Source organism: Labrus mixtus, chromosome 4 (assembly GCF_963584025.1).
Source record: "Labrus mixtus chromosome 4, fLabMix1.1, whole genome shotgun sequence".
Lineage (NCBI taxonomy): Eukaryota > Metazoa > Chordata > Actinopteri > Labriformes > Labridae > Labrus > Labrus mixtus.
In genome coordinates, this window is record NC_083615.1 from 25448375 (window position 1) to 25468386 (window position 20012).

General features: G+C 40.3%; 1 protein-coding gene across 2 annotated transcripts in view; it reads left to right on the forward strand.

The window, feature by feature from the left end:
• The window catches only part of furinb (furin (paired basic amino acid cleaving enzyme) b), a 74743-nt gene that overhangs the window by 6316 nt on the left and 48415 nt on the right, over positions 1–20012 (forward strand). For both annotated transcript variants that reach the window (XM_061036587.1, XM_061036588.1), the window contains exon 2: positions 1266–1546. In XM_061036587.1, coding sequence (XP_060892570.1) covers positions 1370–1546 — 177 coding nt within the window. In that variant the 5' untranslated portion in view covers positions 1266–1369. The remainder of the gene's footprint in view (positions 1–1265; positions 1547–20012) is intronic.

Here is a 20012-nt window from a genome sequence, read left to right on the forward strand (position 1 = left end):
GGGGGGAGGGAGCATTAGGTTATTAGACAACCAAAAGGGGTTATCTTCTTAGAACCCCAAAACTGCTGAGCGAAGATCATGACAATTTGGAAACATGAGTTGTCTTGTGAGCACAGCTGCCAGTATGATGTAGGATCGGAGCATGACACTTCTTTAGGTGTGAGAATATAGAAATAACCTTTTCAAGTAGAATGGATGTCCTCAGTCACTTTCATTGCTCATTGGTGCTGACTTATTTCAGAGTTAACTCCAGCCGGATGGGCTCCCCGGAGACTAAAGTGCTGGACTGACTCACCAACTTCCCATTATTGTCAGGGGAGAGTAAATACAGCACACTTAAACGTGTTGAATTAAAATAAAAGCATCAGATTGGACTCTAAATCTGCTTCTTATTCCTCTCACATCAGTGCATAATTAAGCCCGCTGCTGATACCAGCTTGGTGGACAGGCATTTAGACCCACTAAAGCTCCGTCCTCTTCATCTTTCTTTAAGGATGAACAGATAAACTTAGCAGATTCCCACACCTTATCATCTTTTTCTCACTCAGAGTCAGTTTACCTACCAAAAAGCTTTCCTTTTTATGTGTGACTTACCGGCTCCTTTGCTCAGACTCAAAAGAGCTGCAAATGAAAAGCCAGCCAAATGTACCAGTCTGAGAATCGTTTTGAACCTCTGCTAGAATAAAGGTCCTTTTTTACCCTGCTTGTTATTTTACTATTCATTTAGAATAATAGATTCAGAACATTTTCAGACCTAATAAGCAGTTGGTTGAAGTAAAACACTGGAATATCCCAAAAAATAAGAGAAGAGTCTGTGAGATACTCTCCTCAGATGTTCTTCCTTTAGTATATGCCGCTATGTAATGGCTTGCTTCAGCTCGTCCTGAACTGCAGAACATGCCTTGTGCATATCATTATCACACATTACCATCCCAGGTCTGACTACGATAAGGGAGGTTGGAAAATATAGTTCAGATTTTGGCAGAGCCCCTGTCTGTTTTGACCTGATATTTATGCTTAGCACATTTATGAACTCGGTTTTTTTCTCTCTCTGGTTTGACAGATGACAGTGAGCAAAGTATGATGCATGCTAACGCTGTGGGTGGTGCTGTTTATATTTTGCTGCAGTTTTGGGCTTCTTCTTTTTCTTCATCTTCTTTTTTATAGAATCGTATCTGCAGTAGGTAATTCAGGCCCAAGAATGACCCAGTTAAGAAGGCCATGTTTGTGTTCAGAACCGCCTCTGTCCTTTCTTTCATCTCTAGGCCACTGTTCCACTTCGCTGCTGTGAGGTAGCGCCGCCCCATTCTGGACTGGGAAGCAGCAACTGACGGACAGATAGGCCGCCCAGAGAAGCGTTGTCCTTTTCATGGATGCCAGGGTGGTCCTGCTGCACTTATGGGCAGTCCTTGTCCTCCTGACAACAGAGCTGAAGTGGATTGATGCTGCCAAAGTCTACACCAATGCTTGGGCTGTCCAGATCGAGGGGGGGCCAGAGGAGGCGGGCCGCATCGCCAGAGAACATGGATTCATCAACCTCGGCAATGTAAGTCTACAGTATGTCTGCGTAAATGTACATGTTTGTTACTAAAACTGTGTCTCGTATGATATCTATCTAAATAACCCCATGAGGGGCTGGAACCAGAGAAAGCTGCGTCTTGTAGGTGAATTTCAATGTTACAAAACTGTTGTACATCAAAGCGGAGCATCAGAGAGCCTATCACAACACCTCCAGGCGATCCTGTTTGTGTAGCGGATTGCAAAAAGTGTGGCCTCCTCCACTTCTTGTAGCTTAAGTGGGGCATGCATGGCTTCCTAATACACTGGCAGACACTTGTGTTTACAGAGTAGTGTTAGGAATAGACTGGAATAATAAGGCTGTTATTTTGGGGTCTCAAGGAAGGTTGTTATATTTTATAGTAATAGAGCTAGTTAGATTTTATAGCTCCCACTATAGCTCCTGTTTTTGAGAAGTCTTTTTAATTAAGTGAAAGCTGTTGTGTTACTGTTTGTGTTTGTGAAGAAGAATAAACAGTGAACTGAGGTGAAGAATGGGCGGGGAGAGGAAGAAGTGGTAGTGACTTATTGTCCTCTCAGTGGTGTGTTAGGTCCCTTGAATATCAAACTGCTTTCCAGGCTAAGCTTTTTCCATATTTGTGTTCAGCGGTTGCAGCGAATCACTGCTTGGTCCCCTCTCCCCCCTGTTTCTCCACTTGAGACTTAACTTCATTTGCATGCGTCTTTGTGGAGTGCTACACACGCCAGTGAACAGCCTTCTGGATTACTCCTCAGGAATATGTGTAGGAGGTTCTGCATATTCCCACCACACTTCTCCCCACCCTGAATAAAGAGGATTTTCTAAAAGAAAGGTTTTTCAGAATTAATTTCAGGCTTATCTTTGCTTTCTTAATATGTCAGAGATTAAGCTTTGTCTGTAGTGCAAAGCCACATGTTGTTAGTCTCCCTCTTATCGTAGGGAACAGTTGTCACATGGGTTTATGCCAATGTGGAAGAGATTAGATGTGTGGCATTATTAAATGCACTTTACTGTCCAGCCCGATAATGTAAAATATTATATATCCACGGGCCTCCGAAATGCTGCTCTTAGAAACTTCCATTCTGCTTGAATTTGGAGTTGTTATTGTATCGATCTGGACATTTTTTGCTGTTCCAACTGCCTCAAACTATTGTACCGGCTAGAAAAGAAAGCGTGCATTAGGTGTAATGGCCCCTAACTGATGTGTACTCTTATCTGCTTCAGTAAATTTGTGGATGGTGAATCAATCTCAAGTCTTAGCGATTTTGATCAAATGAAATGTTCAATATTCTTCTCACTTCTGAACACACTTAGAAATTCCAACAATCACCCAGGAGACATCACTTAGGAGCACAAAAAAAAGTGTGTTCTTCTGAGCAAAGCCATTTTTCTTTCTTTCATATCCACTGTTTGTGATCACTCTCCAAAAAAAACTTGGCTGTCTTCCTTTTGTTTATCTCTCCTTCCCTAATTTCACCAAAGCACAGAGACGTCTCCAGCCTCGTCTCTCTGCGACAAACCACTAGATTAATGGGAAGAACTAAAGCTTCATTTTTTTTCTCCTCTGCTAATCAGTGATTGCATCAGAGGGGTAGAGCCAGAGTTAGCCACAGGCACAAGCCTCTGAGATGGCTGTCTGTTACTGAAAGTATGATGCCATATGGCAGCTTGTTGTTTTAGAGCATGCGAGATGTGACATTAATGTGTGAGTCTCTGGGGTCCCAGAGCGTGAAAGAGGAGGGTAGCCACATTGCATATTGTGGTGCTTAAAACACTACCTTTTTTTTTTTTTTACGTCATCCCAAGCAACCCACAGTCGCTCTCCACGGTTCAAGGTGCCTGACACCACAGCCCACAAGATGTCTGTCACCTTTACAGATGTGGGTTTCACCCTGAAGACATGCTCGAGTGGAGCTTCTTTTTGAAGTTTTGATGTGAGAGGAAAATATTCCAGCAGCGATTCTATATTTTTCTATATTATTCATATATATGTTTGCTAGTGTAGAGAGGGTGAAGGTGGATGTTAAAAAGGTAGGTTAAAAATAATTGTGATAATTGACATTTTCCCATTGGAACAAAATAAGAAAAGGTTAGAAGTGAGACATGATGTGGTGAAAGCAAGTCGCCTCTGAGGCCGTGTGGGAGGAAGTACAAAGAAAAAAAAAGTAAGCTAGCTAATGGAGTATGATATTATGAACCAAAGCCCATAAGCATTGGATGGCTGGAAGGGTGACATTTAGTATTATCCACTGTCTGGTATTCGATTGTGTGGGCGTAAAATCTTCAGTCATTGTGTCAAAGGAGGACACAAATAAGTTTAATTTTACTTCCTAGTCCTCAAGTGTTTGCTATGGGAAAAGGACGACGTACAGGTGATGTGCTGTGTTTGTGCCCTGACAGCACAGTGAGGCTTATGTAAAGGTATGGGTTAGGTGAGGCTGTGCATGGGGAACAACCTTCTAGTCATTTTTTCTATCACTGTAGGTTGTTACAGGGCACTTAAAGAAGGCAAAGAGGCTGATGTATTTTTGCAGGTAATGGAATTTTTATCACTCGTGATTATAGGATCATCAGATGATTTGTTCAGTGCTCAGAGATGCCTCATTATCGAGTTTTATGCATTGGCAGATTCCCTCTTTTTATTTGAGCTTTTTCTTTGACTTTGCACAGGGGTAAAATTGTGTGTGTGTGTGTGTGTGTGCATTCAGAACAAGGATTAAACTATAAATGTCATCAAGATTTTACAAATTGTCACAGAAGGTTGTTTTTACGTCGGTTTGGTCGTTATCTTTTAAGCAGTGCTTTCTTTTGTTTTTCAATAATGCTTTTGTTGCTGCATGGGGGGTGTGATACCAGGGTTTAGTCCTAAATGTCATGTTGTTTTCTTGCTGAGCAGAGTCAGAATCATTGTTTTTATGAGGACCGGCAGGCTCTGTGGGTGTTGACACACCGAATCAACCCGCTGTGCGGATTAGACATCTAATGCCAGTGCCTCTCTTAGTCCATGTCTTTCTATTTCTTTGACTATATCTCTCCATCTGCCTCATATCTTTCTATCAATGATTAAAAAATGCAGCTATAGTTTAATCTGATGGAAAGCCAACATGCATGCTTCCCACTGTCTTCTCCAGCAGCCGTGACCCCTTTTTACAAGCTGCAGGAGCACACTTCCCCTGTGCTACATGGGCAACAGGTCATTCACAAGTAAATGGGAAAATGTTAGATTGCAGTCCCGTTGCACTAGCTAATTTAACTACCGGTATGCATTCCTTCAAAATTCAATTATACTGCTGAAAATTCTCTTGTTTTTCATACCATCACAGCCCAAAATACACATACACACACACACACACACACACACACACACACACACACACACACACACACACACACACACACACACACACACACACACACACACACCCGCTCTGTGCTAGGTACAACGTAATGTGCTCAACTGCCATTGTTCATTACTCTGCTGCACATAGAGCCCTGCCAAATGTGTGATGCACACACCTGCTGGCCAGTTCTCTCTCTCTCTCTCTCTCTCTCTCTCTCTCTCTTGCTCTCTCCCTCATTCTCTCGCTCTCTTTCTTTCTTTTTATCTGTGTGGATTCAATTCAATCCAAATGAGCTGTATTGGCATGAAATGTAACAAAATAAATACATGAAATTCTCGCTCTCTTTTCCTCCCTCTCTGGTCTACTTACTCGGTGTGAGATGGTCCTAGCACTGCAGGATTGGGTTGGTGTTATTATACTGCTATAGAAATGACACTGATCTACAAGAATCTACATGGGCAGGTGGTTTTGTGGAGACGTGGAGAGTCTGATTATATTCTGTACAGATGTTATTGTAAAGAGAGCACCGTCTGGATGACTTTTATCATATAGTGTCATGCTTTTATTCCACTTCTATTTGCCCTGAGTGCAATGAGGAAGTGTTAATGTTCCTTTGCGTATCTGTCTGTGTGTGTGTGTGTGTGTGTGTGTGTGTGTGTGTGTGTGTGTATGTGTGTGTGTGTGTGTGTGTGTGTGTGTGTGTGTGTGTGTGTGTGTGTGTGTATGTGTGTGTGTGTGTGTGTGTGTGTGTGTTTTTGTTTGTGTGTGTGTGTCAGCTTTTTTTCTTAAGCTTGCTGATTTTTGGAATTAGGTGTAATCGTTGCTTTAATGGAACATCAAAGTATTGTCCTCTGTCTTCATCTCACTGTCTGCCTGTATAGTTTTCTCCGTAGATGTTGCTATCGTCAGACTTCAGCACTAAAGCCACACGAGACTGTTCTGCAGCACGGAGACAGGCGATGTCTGCAACTGCAGTATTGGCTGTTTTCTATTTCCCCAAGGACTTTTTACAGGGAAATTTAAGGAAGTCTCACAGAGTGAAAGCAGCGAAGTCTTGCCGTTGGCATTAACAGATCTTGATGGAAAGTGTCTGCAGATGTGCTGATATATAATAATGTTACCAGGAGATTACTCAAAGACAGAGTTACACTCATATCACTGCAGAATCGGAAGGCTCTATAGGCTACTGTGGTCCCAAGTCAATATCAGAATAATTGTCTGTCTTCCTAAACGTTTGTCATGAATATTTATATTACTTTTTTTCAAATTGTCTAATCCCTCATGTAAACAAGCATTAACATTAATGAATAAATGTACTTACTTAGCATGGAATACAAATTAATGAAACCGTTTGACTTAATTGTAGATCATATATTGGTGTCATATTTGTCATCTAAATAGACATGATGGTAAAAAAAAATCAACATTGTTACAAAAAATGTTCTTAGAGGAGGAAGATGAGCTGTTAATTCATGCAGTGGATAATACTGGAGCTGGTTTTGACGTCATCTGCAAGAATAAACCGACATATGAAGCAGCAGGGTAATAATAAGGAACCTAACACTACAGCACATTTACCGTCAAGTGTTTGCTCTAGGCTTAAGCTGAAAAGTGCATTTATAGCTTCATCTTGTTCTGTGATATATACTGAAAGTGTATTTTTTCTTAATCCAGAATACTAAAATGTATGCAGATTGATTTGCAAACATTGCCCATATTCAATTCTACTCGTGCAGCACCATTCCCCCCCCCAAACATCATTAAGCTGCATGATAAAACACCAACAATTTTCAAGATGAGAGCCCCAAGACCTTCCATTTTCTGCCCTATAAATCTTCTTTTATCTTTCTTTCCTCCCTTTTTTTTGGATCTCTAGCCTCCCTCCACGCCTGCGCCTTTCCCCCTTAAACTTTAAGGTTATGATCCTCACAAAATCAAACTGATTGAGATTGTAATTCTGTGGAGAAATGAATAGAAACATGTTCATAGAAATGATAAAACTGTTGTATTAGAATTATAGTAAACATTGACTAAAAAGCACTATTTGATGTGGCTCAGTCATTTTTTATCAATAGACCTGTTTAATGGAGACAAATCCAATTCTAGCAGCACCAGGATGCACAATGGAATCTAAATCTGGGTTTTTAATTAGATTGTTGAAATTAAAATGGCAGTGAACCTGATTGTAGTCAGAAGAATCTTAGGTCTGTAATTTCTTATTCCTCGTATAGAAGCACAGCATCTTTGTTGTTGGAACAATAGAAGGAAAAAATAAAAAAGCATGAAATGTCGATTGCTGCATCCCGTGAGAATTTATAAGAAAAGTTCTCTTTTCTTATTTTGCGAGCCACAGCTGTTTCTTCACATCCAGCTGCTGCCTCATTCTGAAGTCTTTTCAAGGAAAATAATTGAGTAGTGTTGAAATATTGTACACAAGTTGTAACGTCTGTCTTTTATTGGATAGTTAGAAATTCTTGAACCTTGTGTTGGTCTTTTTCCTCTGCGTTTGGTAGCTGCATGCCTTTTTTTCTCTCTCACTCTTTTTCTGTGTGCATGTATGCGACCGTACACATTATTTTTTGTGATGGTTAGGTAGTTATCTCTAGATTTGGTGTAACCCTCTGCTCCTACTCATTGCCTTAAAGCCATACTGTTACAGTATGCCCACTGGCACACCAAACCACAGCCTGTTCTGGCATTAGAGTTACCATGGAGAAAACTAATAATAATGATAATAATATGCTAATATTAGTCGATTGTTTGGTGGGGGGGAGGGGTGTTTTTTTTTTGGCAGTACAACACCATGTATTTTCTGGGATCTTAAGGCCATTTGGCATTTAAAAAAACTCCTCATCCTTCTGGTGTTTGTGCTTAATTAGAAAATGTAGATGAGCCTCCTAACAGAGGCCAGACTTCTCTTTCTTCGCTTGACTTCATTTTTTTTTTGCTTTACAAGTATATGAGGGTTGTTTTTGTTCCTGCATCACCATTTTGCTATCACAATATCCCACAAAGTCCACTGGGTCCACTGCAATCTTCTCGTCTCCCTCTGTGGCTCTTAGCCATTTTTACCTCCTATCCTTTTTAATCTCATCCTCTCTTAAAACTTCCAATATTTGCAGGTGGTTTGCAGGTCTGGTCTCCAGGCAGTTTCCCTATTTCCTCTCTCCTCCTCTGGGCTTTTGATCCCCACTTTGCTTTTTCTTCATCATCTAGCCTCCACTTTCCTTCATTGTTTTCTGATCTGAGGGAAGAGTACTTCCTAGTCCCCGAGCTGTCTCATTTAAATGCACCACTTAATTATATGGAGCCTGCAGCCACGGACCTTTTAGCTGTTTCTAAAATTGTCTCCTAGAAAATGAGTGGCACTGTTCCAGAGACCCACAAAAAATCATGAGTCTAGAGGTACTCAGAACTTTTTTTTATACAAGAAAAAATGCTTCATTTATTTTATTTACAAAACTCAGACCCCAGCTTCACATGCTGCCAACAGCCCATCTTTAAGAGGTTTTTTTGCATTAGGGGCTGAAGGACCAGGCCGTATGGATCATGTGTGTGGAACAGGATAAGGGCTATCAGGCTGCTCTCTGTTTGTCTGAGATATGGAACCAGCCATGCATGTGCTTTGTCTGGCTTCACTCAAGGCTCTTTTCTCTCTTCTTCTTTTTTTTTTTTAACACTACACACATTCATAATCTGCTCCATTATTGACTCAGGATGGCTTTGAGATAGAACTTTCCCTTTTGAGCAGCATCGCCTTTTGTTCGCAGGAAAAAAAGTGCAGATACAATACGATTCAACTACAAAAAGCCACAGCTGTAGTGGTTTGGGTTGTTCATCTTCACTGCAGTATTTCTATACTGTGACTAGATGGAAACGTATTTGTGAGGTGCAGGCACAGTTTGAGAAAAAACAAGCAGTTTGTTGTTTTCTTGCACATCAGTTCATTCATTCATTCATTCATGTGCATTTATACATTAATGTCAGCATCCACAAGAAGGCAGTGGTTGGCCCTTGGGGTAGGACTGTGCTAAAAAAAACATATGGCGATATATCGTCATGTGCTCCTTGCAAACACATGTATTGATGCAGATATTACAGAGTGGATATGACTGCGATGCTGTGATGATAGTTTTGAAAGACAATTGACCTATGGTGCAGTTCAAAATAACACCATAGTCATAGCTCTGGGATTAAAACATTTGAAGTGTTTTAAGTTGTAGGATCCTTACGTCTCTGCTGTTATTCTGAACAACAAAGAACGGCTGTTGTAGTGAATTCTTTGTATGACATGGTCATTATCCAAAATCAATGTTTATCACGTTATGTGTCGTATCGTGGCCTCTGTATCGTGATGCGTATTGTATCGTGAGGTTGAGGGAAATACCCAGTCCTACCTTGGGGTATTATAAAGAGAGTAAAAGCACTGCATATACAACGCTGGTTATCACTAGAAAGAAGTATTTTGCACTTGGGCTATCTGGGCTTCTTGACTATTTTATGGATCTGTTTTGATTAAGAATACAACAAGGCAGATTGTCACACTTCATGACACTCTATCTTTTTTCATTAGATTTTTTTTTTTTTTTTTTTCAATTTAGCCAAGAGATTTGTTGTGAATAACCTTTAACCTGTTATTTAGAACTCACTGTCATGCTATTCAATAAAAGGGCCTCAGAACAATGACTTTCATAATGAGTCTAATCCTGCTGTTGAGTTACTTTGTCTGTCTTGTGTTCCCCTGCATGATCATTTCAGGGGGCTTAGTTGATTTTGTTGATTTGAGGTGGTATAGGGTCAGACAGGGTCAGCTTTAGAAAACAGATCCTCTAAACTTATTACACTGTTGAGTGAACACTTCGCTGGCTCAGCTCAACCATTTGAAATTCAAAAAGGAAGTAGTACTTGTGGCAGGACTGTTTCATTTCAAAAGATGTTGTACCTACCAACTTCCTCTGGCTGCCCGTATTGTCTCTGCTAACTGAACGTTTCTGAATAGTTCTTTGCAGTGAAGAAGGACTATGTGTGTGTGAGAAGAAGACTGTCACACGCATAGTGTTTCCCTGCACTGTGCATGAAGCACTCGGGTGTACATTGCAGAATAATTTGTGTAACAGCCAACGACAAGACGAAACAGGTTAAAAGTAGTATGCATGGCGCGCAGTCAGAGATGTTTTGCTGCAGTGGTTCAGGCTTTTGTGAACACCATCGCGTCAGGCTGCCTGCAGGTATTCTGTTATATGACTGTGAAACACTTGGAGAAAGCAGTGCCTCCCTATTGCTCTATAGGTAATGATTAATTGCATCAATTACAATCACGGCAATTCATTGCATTGATTGCTCCGGCTTACGCAATTATCAAATTGAACACTTTGAATCGCAAGAATCAAATTGAACCTTCACATTCTTTTACAGTAAAATACTGCCATTACTGCAGCATCTCCTGCTGCCACTGACAGCCCAGTAAATACTACGGCTCCAAATGTCACTCCTATTGAGGCCGCTGCTGCTGCTGTCACAACTACAAGTAATGTTACTGCACAGAGAAAAATGTGTGTGTGTGCCAAGCCCTGTTAAGGCAATCATAAGTAAACACATTTCTGCAATGTGTGCAGCTGTTAATTAGCTTTATGGTTAATCAATATGGAAGGAACTTTTTTTATTACTTACTTAATTATTTGTTTTTTTCCTAAAACAGAGCTGAATGACTTCAAGAAAAGAACATAATAACAATAATTCCTCTTCAAATGCATTGCCATCCTGGATAATTTAATTAAATCGTTGTGAAGCAATTAATCCACAGAGCTATGGAGCATTTCGAATGTCTGAGAAAGATGGCCTTTCTTTGCAGTTTCTTTGCGGTGCTTGGGAGCTCATCCCTTATTTTGCCTACTGCTTGGAGAGAAAAAAAGTGAGAACAATATGCAGAGACCTTGAGTCAGCCTTGGGAACGCTACATGGGGAATAACCTCTAAGCATTCTGCATGCCAGACAGCAGAAGTTTTTTTGAGCAATGCAAGCAAAAAGTACCTCACTCCTCAACCATGTTTTTGTCCACTGGTAACTTAGCACAGTCATATAACATTTATCTTCTCTGGCTTTCACTTCTCATGCACATCACATTCGTATCCTTGCTTATGAGAAAATATTACAGGAAATGTCATTTGTGCTGGTATCAACAAGGGTAGGCGTGAGAAACACAAATTTGAGGTAAAATAATGCGGTTAGAGGTGAGGTGAAATTGTTACTTGGAGGTGCTAGTGTGAGAGATCAGATCAGTGCTGCAGCCAGTATTACATTCAGCCCCTGAAACTCTCCTTTTTATCCCTGCTCCAATAAAACATGAAAGAGAAAAGGCAAGGCGTAGCCCACAAGTACACACACATAATCATTTATTGGACTGTTATTGAGGACATGAGACGAGTTATCAAGAAGTTATTAGTTTCCTCTGCTGTGTGCCCAGATTCTGTCGGCCATGAAATATCCTTTATTTGTTTAGTTTTTTTCTGGAGATTTAATTTCCCCCTTTTATTTCACATCCTGTTTGCAGTTTGCCAGAGTGACACCAGGGGGTTTCTTGTTATTATGTGCAACCTGTCAAAGCAACATCAATACTTGAAGAACCCATGAAATGTAAATCAGAGCTTAATACAAAGAGTTAGTTTTAATAAAAGGGACTTATGAACAGATATTCAGCAGGGGCTATTATGCTTGAATGTCTGTGCTGCAGTCATTCTATTTCTCTCTTTTGATTTGAGACAGTGAAATGAAACACCACTGTTGTTAAACGTTTGATGCCTTTAGTTTTAGAAACATGCTGGAATCACTGGTTGTTTGAAAATAATTCTTTAAAAAATGGGAGCACATCCTCTGAAGGAACAAGCCCATCAAGCTCACGTCTTTACTCAAGACAAGGAGGCACCTCACTGAACAGTTACTCCAAAAGAAGAGATGGCCATTTTAAGGTTATTTTTTAAATCTGAATTTTCACTATGCATGTGTCTGATATTTGACATCTGTGATCTTCCACAAGAGACTTTTGCATCGATCAAGGACCAGCATGCCGTCTTTTTTTATTTAACCTCGGGGGGTCTTGTTGAGAAGTGAAACTCAGTCATTAAGCGTGACTTTTCTTTTCTGCGAGCAAACACATGACTGTGCTCTCTCTCTCTCTCTCTCTCTCTCTCTGCTGTGTTCCCTGCTGCAGAAATAATGTATTCATTTTCCATTTGTAAGTCAAACAAAAATCAAGTCAAACTTTTTTATCAATCAACACTACAAGTATCTACAAGGTTTCATCATTACACAGTCAGGCTTCAGACCGCACTCCATGAGCTCTTTTCTCTCAAAGCCCCCCCTTATCCAAAAGAGGAGGCTGATAAGACGCCAGAAAAAGTTCTGCAGAGCGATGTGTACTTTTGGTGTCGCTGTAAAAGTATAAATATGACCTTTGGAGGAAGGCGGAATGAAGAAGTAAAAAGCCTTCCAGCCCGGGAGATATCAGGCTCCCCTCTGAAGTGTGACACTTGGTCAATTGCAGGCTGATGTGATTTAGCAGAGACAAGACAGAGAGTGATGGTGAAATAACAAGGCAGCCGGCCCTCTCTGACTCCCTGACACCGGCTCTGTTGGTGATCCGCTAGCTTCTCTCTGGAGGCTGCAGTGAGTTTTTTAACAGTGGCAATGTAGAGTAGCTTGATGCATTATTTAAATTAATGGATTTAGCACTTGTTCGCATTTTTGGCTAGATCAAAGGCTGTTTCAACAATAAAACTGTGTTCGTGGTGTTGACAGGAATGCAAAGATAAAAAACAAATATTTTCGTAATTGTATAGATATAAATCTGTTAAAATTGCAAGGGGCTAATAATCTACATATTCCAAGATGAATGCATCGTGTGTAGTCACATTCTAATAATATTTCAGGTAGCTCATTCTCAGCCTGACTAACGCAGAAAGAGTGTCTTCTATGTAGAGAGAGTAGCGCTCACAGTGGAGGATGAGCGCAGTAATACTTTTTTACAGAGTTTGTTCCATTTTCATTCTGCTGTGAGAGTCCTTTGTGGGCAAAGACTGCCAGCGGTGCCGCATGAGCAGCTCCTTCTCTAAAATTTAAACGACACTGGGGTTCTTCACATGGTATTCTCTAAAATCAAAGTGACATTAAAAAATGGAGCAATTGACCCAGAAAAAGCCAGGGGCTTTCTGTTCAAATGGCACTTTAAGAAACTTCTGCCTCTTAGCTCATGATAAAGAGTTTGTCTGAGAAACACAGTCATTTTAGCTGGCACTATATGGTTGATATTAAATGGAAAACGTGTTCCCTGTATTCACATGGGCGTCCTCAGCCAATGATGGTCATCCCTCGTGACGCTGAACCTACTTTCTCTTCTGCACCAAAGCTTGTTTGACTTCAGAGTGGTTAAAAGAAACACCATTTCCAAACATGTTGATTCATGCTTTTATTCGAGATATTGGACAAGCATGTTTATTTATGTGTGCTACTGGTTCATAATAAGGACTAATGCACCCTCTACTTAAATGCCTCCTCATTAGGAGCTTTAGTGGAACAGGGAGCACTATAAATTTGTAGTCTATGTTATACTGTAATGGGAAAAGATGACTGCATTATTTATGTCTGCTTTTTGTGTTCACTTGAAGCTATTGCAAAGCTCCACACCTCATACACTTATGCTGCATTATACTGCATTAGAGGCTGCCTGCTAATTCACCTCAGAATTTGTACAATAGCAGTGATTCGACATCTTAACACAGAACTCTTATGTTTCCAAACACCTGTTGGTTGTTGAAGTTTCATGCTGCCAGGCCATTATACAGACGTTGTTTTTGTTACACAGATCTAGAGTAATGCGCGGCGGTTCCCATATTACATTTTTAGGGATGAATAAAATCTTTTTTGGTGTGTCTATGAGGCAAATTGACATCAAAAACAGAATGTCACAACATATTTTAGTCACCCCTCTGAAGCGATGTAAGGGTGGAATACATTTGGCTGAGAGATCATCACACACAACAGAGACGATTCTTTCAATCTATCAACAAGAATGCATCAAAGACGCTGTCAAAAATTAGTGAAAATTCCTCTCCTCAGCTTCTCACCATAGACCTAATGACATTCTGCTACCAGCTCTAGTGTTGTTGTTGTTTTGTGGGAGAATTGTGGAAAGGGAAAAAAAACAAAAAAAACAGCACACCAGGCTGTCTCAATCCTCCCCAGAAAATGTCTGTGTCTCTGTGACGGATGTATGGGAAGAAATAAAAAAAAAAAAAAAAAAAACAGAATAAGGTTAGAAAATATATGTAAAGGTTCCCAGGATGTTAATCCTTGTTCTGTTTTGCAGAAAAACTTCCTCTCCTGAAGGTGCTATAGTCATATGATGTAGCTTTGCAAAATGCTTGAGTCATTTATCATTGTTATGAAGGCTATCGTGGGACCTTGCACAAGAGTCCTTTATAATAAGTGCTCTGTTCTCTCATATTTTCAGTGCTGCCACACAAATGAAAACACCACACACAGCAAAATATGAGGGGAAATTTAGTCTTTTGTTTCAGCTGCATAAATTGAAAAACCCTGTTAATATATGATACGTTTCTCAAACCACAAAGAAAAGCAAAATTTCTAAATACTGCCTCCTCTTAAAGCCTTCTATGCATGCTTCTACTCATCGCATTGTGCCTTGATGATCCAAAGTAGTTCAAAATATCTTACCCTTTTGCAACAAAGGAATAAAACGTCTAAAATAACACTGTAAAAGCTAACCTGCCATGGCTTAAGGTCATGTAATAGATCTTACAGGTCATCTAAGCTTGTTCACTGAATATGTTGAACTTTATCACAACAATAACACAGTCCTTATTAGAGCCTGTACTTACAACCGATATTAGCATATCCAGTGACTATCAGTATCGGCTAATATGATCATGCTTCAATATTACTAGATTTATTAACCTGTCAAATAGCATTTCATTTGAGTGTCATTGTATTACACTAGCATTTCTCTTTCTGGCTGTCACCAGCAGAGTGCGCTATATGGATTTCAACAAGCTTTATCACTCACCAGAGTGGTGATGCACGTACATGCGCGGCTACTTTTCAGCTGATTGACCATCTTTTGCTCATTGTATATCTTTTCCACAAGTGTTTCATTAATGAATTTGAGGGATCAACACGAAAACATTATGAATTTATATCCAGCTACTTCTAAAGATCGAAGATAGATCCTAGAAGGATATCGGCCGATATATCGGTATTTGATTATTTCTCTTCCTAATATGGATATCTGCATCGGGCCCAAAAATCCCATATCGGTAAGGCCCTACTCCTTATGCTTATACCATGCTGTAATTAAATCTAAGTTTTTTTTTAATATAGTGATCCAACAGTTAGCATTTTCTACCCTTCCAGAAACACCGATTTCTATCATGGGTGAGGATAACAATAGATTCAAAAGTAAAAAGTTTGTCAGTGATATCAAGCGTTTTACCCACAATAGCCCTCTAACATTGTGCAGTATAATGAATGGTAAGAGTCTCATAGTGTTTAAGAACTGTAGTATCAATTCAGATAAAACTAAAATATTTTTCTATTTATATTTGGTTTAAGTTGGGCATATTAAGCTGAGATATTCATTACTTAATTATTTCTGCAGTGGATGATGAGCATCAGCAGGGGGAGTAAAGCTCAGTTATAATACTTTCTGCTACAGAGTCATACATTTAGCCTAACATTCATAGATCTGAGAACAAAAAAGCAAAGAGCATTCCTGCTAGTGTTTCATGTGCTCATGAACTGCTAAGATGTGAATAGCTAAACATTTTGTGTTTAGCCACTGAGTGAACAGTTCAAGTGAACATTTTCTGTTGGCAGACTTCTTCTTCTGAATGTGACGCAGACAGCTCAAACATTTTGTTAACTGTGGCACTTCACTGATTGTCACCCAGATTTGAGTGGGTCCTTAACGAGACTCTCAACTGTAAGATCTTTTATAAATCTTATATATATTTTACTTTCTGAGAGACAGATTTACAGACATTTTAAGAGTGTCAAGAGACTTGAAATAAACATCAAGTTTAATAAATTATTTTTCAAGTTTTAACTTGGATGTTGTGTTCTGATGTCTGATGAGTTTGTGCAGTGACTCATTATAGCCCAGAGCTTCAAATTGCTCCATCGTGCCATCAGACTTGGGCACAAAGCCAGCTCCCTTCCAGAGGTTATTTAAGGCTTCTTATGAAGCTATGCAGATCACATGTTCTCATTCCCAATACACAGACAACTCCGAAGACACTATGTTTTGATCTCTATGCATCTAAGGTTCAAGGAAGGGGCTTAATGTTCAATGAATCTGAACGAGGCTTGGTTCAAAGCTGCGGTGCCGGGCACCCCTGCAGTCTTGTAGCCAGCTTCCTCTGCTAGTTCCATAGCCACTGTTTTTGGTCCTGTGCTTTTCTCTCGGGAAACAAACCGAAGAAGCTGCAGACTTGAGTCTTCAGAGTCTTTTCTTTAATCTGGGGCCACAGTAAACTATCATTTTTTTCCTGTGTGCACAAGCATTGTGTGAATCATTTAACTAGACGTAAAAGAAAAACATAATCCTTCCATTTAAACCACGTAATAATTTATTCAGTGAAACATGTGTTTAAGAACTGTGACACTGGGTTTCACTGTTATATTTCAAAGCGCTGCCTATTAGTGGTATGCAGGTTAATAAGAGAGTACACTTCAACTGGGAAAGAAATCATTAATTATGTACTCAAAGTTGAAAGGTTAATAAATACAGATATCACATCATCAGGCTGAAATTTGAAGGCAATAATTATATCAGATTCATCAAAGTGAATGGTATTAGTATTGTAACTGTACAGTTTTGCATTTGTGCATGTATGTGTAAACCTATGGTAGCATATCAACTGATCGGGATTACATATTATCAATAAGGCGGCGTATCAGATCTGAGTAGTTCTTGGACATCCATTATACATCAACTTATTGTGTAAATGAAGCAAAGCTGAATGTTGGAGCTGCTCAAGTTATCAGACCTGTGTAGTTCTTTTTTGATCACATTACAGTTTTATAGAAGATGGTCTATTACAACTTCTAATGTAACACAGCATTAAAAGCTGATATCTTAGAGAAGACTAAAGAGGTCTTTGATTCCTGTTAAACCAGCTTACCATCTTTGCTGCTCTGCTCCATTCAACCCTTCACAATACATGAACAGCAAGCACACTGGAGTGTTCCACACGTCCTCTGAGGAGGCACTGGGCAACATGCTGGGATTAGAAAGAATCTATTAACATTCACTTTTAATTAGTGTTTAGTTTGGTTTGGTTTATTAGGATCCCCATTAGCCGCACTATTGTTGCAGCCATTTTTTCTGGGGTGTGTCTGAAGCTTGATCAAATTCCCATGTTAAAGAGGTAATGTGCTTCCAACACAAAGTACTGTCAGAGCTAACTGATAGTTTTACCTGTACCTCTATTCTACAGCCAAATATGCTACCAAGCTTACAAGATCTATTTTTTTTTTTTTAAAGAGAGGGTCTAGCAGGTATAATGAACAACAGGCAGTAACTTCAAATAACAGTAGTTGGAAGAAACGTTGTATATAATCAATATGTACACTGTTCTCTCTTTCCAATGCTTTGCACAATTAGATGTGTCCACTGGTTGAAGAGTATACAATGAAAGTGAAACAGGCACACACATAGTGTGGCTTTAGGGGTGATTTATATTGTGTGCACCCCCATCTCAAAGCTAAGAAGAGCAAAGAGGTGTCCAACAACAAATTGCTCCTGACCCTATCTCTGCAGCAGACTTCACAATGCTGCCACCAAAATTGCAGAACGCCATTAAATTTCCAGTGACTCGCCTAACCTGATTCACCTCTCAACCTACTTCAGTGCAAGTCAAGCCCCCCGTATGTAAAACTATGCAGGCAAAAGGAAAAACACCAGCAACCTAAAAGAATGCTACAAACAGAAACCAAGATGTCCTTTACAGAGTGAAGACAGTTTACTGTAGAAAAAAAACATTATGATTTATTATACCTTAACATGCTACCTGAATCTAGTTAGTTTCTACTCAATTTACATTAAACAGAGAGGAAGGCAAGATTGATTTTAAATATGGACTCAACACGACGGAGACGGATCCGATTTAAGCGCTGCCGCTGAATATGTCGGTATTAATAGACGGAACCAGGGGACGAGTCGCAGGGGAATGAGTGAAAGACACACAGAGTAAAGGAATTAAACTGACGAGTGCTGAATGGAAAATGGAAGTGGAACCTATTTACTTCAGCTCCAGAAAAAACTAGGGTGACAGAGCCTGACTGAGGCTCTTCTGCCATCAGGGAATTCAGCATAGGTGATGTGGAAAAAGAGCAGCGGGGCTGAGTTACACCCTGCAAATGAATAATCCAGAAGCCTCACAGAATCCCGGTGCTCTTAAACAGGCCCCCGTCTGAGGAGCGAGCCGGAGGGGACAGCTGGAGGCTGCAGATGTCTTTTTTTTTATTGACCTCTTCGCACACGTCGAGTGGAAGACAGAGATATGGAGGCGTGACTGTGTGAGCATGTGTTTTTTCCTCATGCTTGCGTGATGTTTAAGTAAGAGTGTGAGGTGATTCTTTTCTCTTGGCAGCAGGGTTGCATCTCCTCGCTGAATGTCTGACGATGCTGACAGCTTCCATTTTCCTGAGCTGAGCCCTTGAAGGAAAGGGCAAATACTAGGTAAAGGACGTTTTGTACACAGTCTTTCCTGTGGTCTATCACTACTGCCGCACACACAGGATTCCAGTCCGTGCCCCTGCCTCCCCTCTAGCTACCAATGATAGATTGACTGGTCTGTGTCTATGAAAAATCAATAGCACACCGGTTTGAGTGCTCTTCACCTTGATCGTTATGGACTGTACTTACTGTACTAATGAGCAGCAGGCTTTTGATTCTGTGGGAAACTGTGCTCCGTCATGACTCTTCAGACAACAGGTTAAATCAAAACCATCAGAGCACACACAAAAATGAGCGGTGGAGGCGGAGCGGAAAAAAATTGCTCATTTTTTTTGCACGACAGAGTGAAGTGCTGCATGTGTGTGCTCTTCACTTCAGATCACAATTGTTTAAAATTTTTATGACATGGCAAACAAGGCGATGTTCTGCCTGCAGGTACAAACTAAAGGCCAACAGCAACCAGGTTGTTCTTGCACGGCACAACACATTTGAATACCGAACACTGGAATATCCTCAAGATTTCCTGTCGAAACAAGGTTTTTTTTTTAATACATTCTCAAGATTCCTTTTTTTTTTGTTCATCTCTTTTTCCCTATTTGCATAATGTGACGCTTCATTGCTTGAGCTCTTTGTCGGGTGCATGCACAGTGGTGGTGGCACATTTGTTTCAACAGCTCTGCTAGTTCCAAAGAGCCCTTGTACCGTTCATCCGTTCAAATGTCTGTGCACTTTCCCCCTCTGCAGACGGCTTGGAAATTAACCCAGTTTGATCTCAGTCCTTTGCTTTCAGCTAAAGTCATTTTCATATATCATCCAGGCTTCTCCTGCGTTTGCTTGTGGCAAGAGGAAACGGCCCCTTGTGGCCCGCAGTTTCAGTAAAGATTCTATTTACCAACGTGTCTAAATTCTTAGTCTATCTCTCATCCTCTCTCTTTATTTTCACCTCTGATTCGTCTCATGCCTCTATTTCTTGCTCAGTGAGAGGTAACAGCAGCATGACATGGATTGCTGCCTAGCTTCCTTTGTCCCTTGGCTCCACAGACCATCACTCTGAATGATTACAGACATTTAATGGCATGATCACTGATATAGCTAATAGAAGAAGAAACCAGGTCTCAGCACGGTGAAAAGCAATAGATTCCCCCTCTCCCTTGACTCCTTGAATATTCAACGCTCCGGTGAAGCATGGCTAAGGTTGGCTGTTTACCAATTTGGTTCGCTAATTTCTCTGACCACGTATGGGATTTGATTTAGGAATAAGCCCAGTGGGATAAATCTCAAATTAAAATGGCAAGAAGGGATCTGAAATATTTAATGTGTCTCTCTCTCTCTTGCAGACACACTCTCTCTCTCTCTCTCTCTCTTTTCTCACGTGCAAGTTCTT